The sequence below is a fragment of the Schistocerca americana genome, chromosome 2 (assembly GCF_021461395.2).
Source record: "Schistocerca americana isolate TAMUIC-IGC-003095 chromosome 2, iqSchAmer2.1, whole genome shotgun sequence".
Lineage (NCBI taxonomy): Eukaryota > Metazoa > Arthropoda > Insecta > Orthoptera > Acrididae > Schistocerca > Schistocerca americana.
Window position 1 is genome coordinate 33,517,350 of NC_060120.1, and position 7,443 is coordinate 33,524,792.

General features: G+C 36.0%; 1 protein-coding gene across 1 annotated transcript; it reads right to left on the reverse strand.

Moving 5' to 3' along the window:
• Positions 1 to 3,385: 3,385 nt before the first annotated feature.
• Positions 3,386 to 7,121, reverse strand: LOC124595078 (116 kDa U5 small nuclear ribonucleoprotein component). Its single transcript, XM_047133660.1, has one exon. It carries the CDS (start codon positions 6,974 to 6,976, stop codon positions 4,061 to 4,063), a length of 2,916 nt encoding a protein of 971 aa, XP_046989616.1. The 5' UTR covers positions 6,977 to 7,121; the 3' UTR covers positions 3,386 to 4,060.
• Positions 7,122 to 7,443: the final 322 nt, after the last annotated feature.

The following is a 7,443-nucleotide window of genomic DNA, read 5'->3' on the forward strand; positions in this document are numbered from 1 at the left end:
GTTGATGCATTACACTGCTTTCAGCTTTATGAGCTTGCTCAACACTGTAGTATAGGAATTAAGACCAAAAAATGGATTTTTTCAGCAATAGGTCACGGAGAAAGTGCATGTAAGAGGTCTCTGTAAACATCTTGCAACAAATCTCCAGCATGAAGCTGTTGATGCTATAAGGCATGCTACTGGATTTGTAAACCGCCAGCATGAAACTCTTAATTCTAAATGAAAGAACATTAAGGGAATTCTTTAAAAAAAAAAAAATAAAAAAAAGGTAAGAAAGAAAGAAAAGAGAGAGAGAAGAGTGGTCTGTTACTGTGTGAGAAAGCAGAGACCACGGTATACATTAGAAGACATTGTAGTGAGCCATTTCATTTCTTGTGTGTGTGACAATCAGTGGTGAGTGAGACAGATAATAAGTGTCTCTCATGAGCTGCAAGATATAACCGTCTCTTTTACAACACCTCATAGTCCTGCTAATGCTTTCAAATGCCCATCAAAATCTGTTTGCAAATTCAGCTCGGCTATACAAGTTTAATGAGAAGCAGGTGGGAAAAAACAAACGAACTCTTTTCTACAGTGTAGTGTCGACTGTTACATTGCAGGCAATTTTAATTCATGGAAAGTCATGAAGAAGTAAAATCATGACAGAAGACAATAATAATATCATGAAAAGAAAAATGGGTATAAATATTCTATATCTCATTTTTGTTATAAAATTCTTTTGAAAAAAATTATGAATTGTATTCCCACTCACTTATAATGTCGTAAAGTAATTATTTTGATCCAGAAATACAAGTTTTGCATGACATTATTTAAAATGAGCAATCAATTTATATATTTAAGTGTCCATGATGTTTTGACCTTGAGAGAAGAGCTAGGTTCACATTTCTCACATTTTGTGCAGAGAAGCATTGCCCACTCTGATTGTACAGTCCCTAAGTACAATGACCAACTAACATACCATGAAATTTTTAGAAGGATGGAGTTTTGGAGAAAATAATTTCTAAATAATCAAAAAATTTCAAATTCTTTCATTTTTATGTACAAATATTTTGACAGTTTAAGAACTTCATGCACCTATGTCATAGTTGACAGTTTGCAGTCCTTCCACTTTCTCATTTCTCAAGACAGTTGATCATTCCTGTGACTATCCACATTTTCAAAACATAATTCTGAAATTTGTAAAAAGTTACAAACGCTCATAGTTTATTTTCCAAAAAAAAGTGTCTACGTATTAATCATTTCTCACAGTATTGGGAACAACACATTTACTGAAAATAAATTCAGATCTCTATCAGTTTTGGTTTCTTTATTACAATTTTTTCTTATTATGCCATTTTCATAAATACTCTCATTTAGAAAGATCTGTAGTGTTTTAACAAATAATCAGAAAATCAAAATATTTTAGTTTTGGAGAGGCAGAATGTGAAACTTCAACACACATTTTTTTTTTTTCCAGCAAATTTTGAAATAGCATTTACTCTTGACCTGTAAGATTTGAGATGGTATCGCCCTTAATAAATAGCTGAATACAGATGTGTCTCATGCCTTTGTTTTGGGAACAGCAAATAATATGGTTACTGAGCTGATGTCATGCTTTAAGCACATAGGCAGCAACTATCTTCCACTCTTATTACAACAGTGAAATATGTCTTAGCTGTCAATGTTAAAATAGTTAACCTTTCACAGTTGATGGGATATATTTGTACCACTATAGTAACATGCAGTGTTGAGCACTGCGATATCTACATCTCACATCTGTCTAGTGCTTAACACATAGCGAGCTGCTTTTGCAATTTGAAGAAAAATACTATGGGCCATGGGGTGGATATAAAGAAGGGGGCAGCATGTGCTCACAGTGTGTCTGTTTCACAAAACCAGATCAAATCATCACTTCTCCAGTCAAAGAATGTCTGAAGTAACTAATTGCATTTTCTTGGCCATCACAGACATCGTTTTGAAACATTATTCCAAATCTCAGTAATTCTGCTGGTTTGTACATAATTTGTATGCAGTGGGAAGCTTCATAGAATGCAGAAAACGTTGGTGTGTGATACATCAAAGCCATCCTCAAATGTTACTTTGAAAACTTGTGTGTGACATTTCAGTTTTTTCATTGTCAGTAGAATAAATGCATTTTGCTACACTTTGTTATACTTTTTTTCCATAATCACCACTCTGATAGAATTGATCTAAAATTAGAAATTTAATTCTGAAAGTCCTACATACACATGAAAACTTGGATCTAGTTAAGTTCCTGGGACACGTGTCCCATTACACTAATTTTCAAAATTTGTAAGCTTAAAATTATTTTGGTAGTGAAAGTGTATTATTTATCATGAAACAAAGCAGTTTTCTACCCTATATTTTTGAAATAAGTCTCAAATAAAATTTAACCACGAACGGGTTAAAAGACAGTTCCAATCAAAATTATGAAATACTAACATGAAAAAATGAAATTTCAAAAGACTGACATGCAGTGTGATAAAGGAATTCCAAGACAAACAGAATAAAGTCTGTTTTGCACATCTATAAAGTGTATCTGTATTCTTATTATTCAACTGGAAGTAGTCATTGCCTTTATTCACTTTTGGTTTATATGGTAAAATGAATCACGTTACCAGCCAGCTATACGACTACAGGCAGTTCATAAACTAAGGATAACTGTACATCTCAAACATATACTTCAGTAGTTACAAAATAAATTTATTTGTATTGTGTAACCTCCTAACACAAGATTTAATGCCATGCCAAACAAGAACAACATGATACTGAAGTCTATGAACTCCTGCATATGTTCATATACAATAATTCTCATTTTATTTTATTTAAATTATAAAGTAGTAAATGTACACAAAATCTTGTGTGTATTAATATCTAGGACAAGATGTAATTGTTGGGCTTCACTTTCCAATCTTGTATGAAGAAAGTAACTTAAAAGGAAATACAGACCTCGAAGAATAGATAATACAACAGTACACACTATCCATTTGCATACATGCATTGTAGAATTACTCTGTGTTGCATGGAGCTATGTTAGTGTAATAGCTCAATCAGTAACTACACTTTTCTAGTGAGCTACTATACAAACTGGCTTAGCACAGCAGCTCCCTACAGTCACACCAAAACATAATGATGATGAGCAGCTACCTCAAACAAATGAGTAGTTATTACATTAATCTTGTTATGCCTCAGGCTGTTTACGCTGACAGTTACTTTCCTTGCACAAATCATCAAATATTCAAATGTGAGATATTTTCCTCAAGAAATTCACTCTGAATAAATCATCAACCACAACTATATTTAAGTTACATAATATATGATCTTAATTATTCTACTGTGAGACAGGGGAAAAAAGAAAAGAAACAAATTAAAAGACTGAATCAGTGACAAATATTGTATGTAATACAAATGGTCATACAAAAAAGTATTTACAAAAAGTAACACAGAAATATTTACAATGTACTGGATAATCTGATGTACAACAAACATCTTACACAGAATGCAACACTGCAAAGACTCTGAAACAGTGTAACAGAGAATATAAAACATATCTAATATACAATGCTCAAGCTTCAAAGTGGAATAGCAATTTCTGATAGAAAAATAACTCATTTAGTGTGTGATAGTGTTGTATCCGTGTCCCTCAAACTCTTGACTGTAGTGACAATATGATCTGTAGAGTGGCCTGAGGTCTAGGTTAGGTAGGAAGATAAATTTGGTTGCAATGGTGAAATCATTACATCTGGACATGAAATAAGAATATTTTGAGATCAATATTCACTCCATATTAAATGCACTTTTCATTAAAGTTAACCAAATCAAGGTACAGTCAAACTACACAATAAACAAACGTCTGGTATGTATTCTGATGATTACATCTACTGGTAACCTGCTATGAAAAATGCAATTAAAACCATATGTGTATATCTGTCTGTGTTGCTTACACACAATACATACAGAAATAACATTCTACATTTGATATCACACCTATTGTAACTTTAACACAGAAAGTCATATACAAAGGAATGAACAATAGAATAGTTAACACTCATGAACAAGCTTACAGTGGATAGTTCAACATGACATCTTGCCGTGCAAGTTCAAGCAACATAGGATCATCAAAAAATTTATTAATCGATACATCTTCACTCAAACCTTTACGACGACGTGTTTTTATCATGAACTCTCTTGCCAAATGTGTGGCAGGCTGTGGCTCCAAAGGACGTATGACAATACTTTTATCAAGGGGATCACCAGGAACAATCTGCCAGTGATGAAAAACTGACAAACAAAATGCCTGCCCTTGTGTGTGCGTTCGAAGATCTGTCTCAAAGCCAAATGAATCAATAGCTGGTATAAATGCCTTTATTGTATACAAAGGGGATCCTGGAACAGGGGCATCCTGCGTAACATGTCCCCTGCGCTTTGCTAGTACTGTGTAAACTGCTGAGACACAGTCTGCAGGAGCCTGAACCTCTACAAAGAGATACGGCTCCATTAAACGAGGTGTTGCCATCAAAAAGGCTGAGTATGCCACCCTGCGCGCAGTAGGTATTATCTGCCCGCCACCACGGTGCAAGGGTTCTTGTGCAATAACTGCATCCAGAATTTTGAATTTAACATTACGAATAGGTTCTTCACACAACGGGCCCTCTCTAGTGCCCCACTGAAAACCTTGAACAATAGAATCCTTTACAGAATTTAAGAGGCCTTTGTCAACTTCTGATGGTAAAGTATCATCCACTAGAATGTTTGGACCAATTGGATCTGGCCCAAAAGCCCAAATAGATCGAGCAGCCAAAAGATCCCAGTCATATTTTGTCTGAAAAAACTCAGCTAATCTTCTCTTGTTCCATGAAATCTGAACCACTTCATTTTCTATATCTTCTGCCAACCCCTTTTCTAATGGTTCAGCAATCATAGTTATTTTATTCTTCTTGTTTGGAGTTTCAGCAAAACATTTCAATGAAGAAGTCTCAACAACTGTCTCGCAAAATGCAACAACTGGGTCTGCAACTTTAATATCAATTTCAGAGTACATTTTTCGCAGGTCATGCATGACACAGTCAAGATACAATTCCCCAGTCCCCAGTACCACATGTTCACCTGACTCTTCAACTCTTGTTGTCAAAAGTGGATAAGATTTGTTAACTTTTCTTAAACCATCCAGCATTTTTGGTAGTTCAGAAGGATTTACAGGTTCAACAGCAATTTTGATCACTGACTGAGTATTGAACTTCAGTGGACGAAAGATGTAAACATCATCAGTGATACTGAGATCAGTAATTGTAGCTGTTTTGACTATAGGCTGGTCTATGCCTTCAATAAGCACCCAATTACCGGCTGGAATACGATTTAATTCCACTTTATATCTCGCCTCAAAGATCCACAAACGACCAATTGTTAGAATTCTTGAATCTTCCTCATCAGTAAGTGTGTAATTTTCTCCAAGAACACGTACTTCTTGCCCAGCCTGAAGAGTACCACTCATTACACGTGCCATAACCTGGAAAAATGTACAATCATCTGTAGGGTACATTTTTGTACTATACACCATTAAGTGTCCATCAGGATTACAACTGCACATGTCTTCTGCTAAACTTGTATCTAAAGGTCCTGTGTAGATATGCTTCACTTTAGCTGGAGCATTTTCTAATGGTGCAGGTATGTGCTCTACACACATTTCCACAAATCCACTGAAATCACCCAGAAATCTATTACATATTAACCTCAAAAGAGGTCTAATGTTAATTTTCATCTCCTCTTTTGTAAGTCTAATATTTAACTCGTCTAGTACATTTGGCAGGGTAGTATCAACATCACCAACAACTTGTGCAAATATTTTATAAAGTGGTTCCAGAATAAATTCAACAAAGCTACGTTGTGATGAATTATGAGGAGCTTTTTTGGTAAATCGTCTGCTTTTACTATTGAAATAAATGTCTCCCCACAAGCGACGGGCAAATTCTGTGATATTGACATTCGGGTAAGTCTGTGCATATATATTTGCGAAAGATTTCAGGGTAAAGCAGACAGAGTATTGTGAACTGGCAAAACAGACATTCCCTAATATGGGAGAAACAACAACTGGATTTCCATCTTCACAGTACAAGGCCAGCAAACCATTTACTTCATCAACTATGTGGCGTAGTTTATAATATGCGTCCTGTGGAGGAAGTTTCAATTCAAGCATTAACCTATCTATCTTGTTAATACATACAGTTATTGCAAGTTTCTCTTGCACTGCGTGCTTTAAGAGGCGCTCTGTGTTGAGCATGACACCCTCGGCAGCGTCCACAAACAGCACCACACCATCACACAACCGCTGAGCGGCCGTCACTTCGTCCGAAAAGTTCACGTGCCCTGGCGTGTCATACACATTTACGAGATATGATTTATTCTTGATATTTGGAAGTACCAATGTTACGGGCATCGCTTTTATGCCTACGCCACGTTCTTGTTCTGTGAACAATGTATCTGTATATCGCAAATTCTTTTCTTCGAGCGTTCTCATGCCTGGGTGTGTTTGCTGTATCAAACAATCAACAAATGTTGTTTTCCCATGATGCAAGTGTCCGATCAAAGCCACGTTTCTAATAAGGCTAGAAGTGTCCATTAAATCTGCTAGGAATTCCATGTTATACACTGTTTCTGGCAATTCCTGTTCCTTAAGCTGAAATTTCTTTTTCTTAATGGGAGCAATCAGAGGAGTATCAAGTGGCTGGTTGTCTTCTTCCTGTACAATTGTTTCTACATCCGGACCAAAGACTTCTAAAGCAGCCGGGTAGTATCGTTTATCTTCATGTAGAACAACAGCCATTGGAGCCTGGTCAATGTCGTCTTCCCTTTCATTGTCCATATCTTCATCGTACTCTTGGGCATCGTTCTGCTCTCCATACCCTTCTTCTTCCTCTTCGTCAGACTCCAATTCAGGACCAATGTAATTCCCAAATTCATCATACAGATCAGCATCCATTTTTTATTTTGTTACTAACAGAAACCCATAAAAATCGAGAACAACGTTTACTAATAAAAACACGTTCGTTTCCGTTTCCAATGTTTTACGGAACACTTCCTTCCCGGCACAACACACTTTCCACAAACAATATAATGTCCACAGATCTAAGCTGTTTACAAATAGCGTCAAAGATACTCACAAGAGATCGACGTCTTTAATTAGACGATATCGACTTCAGAGGTGCCCGGCAGACTGTACGTCTCATTGTATCAGTTATTAAGATTTCTTTCGTTGCAGTCATGTATGGATTATGGGAAGAATGATTTTGAATGCCTCTGTGTGTGTAGTATATCTTCTGATCTCATCCTCACGTTCCATAAGTGAGCGATACAATACGTATTGACAACATCAGTTTGTCATCCTACAGAAAATTTGTGCTGCAGTTATATTACGGTACCTGTAACAACAGAAAATAACTGAAAAAG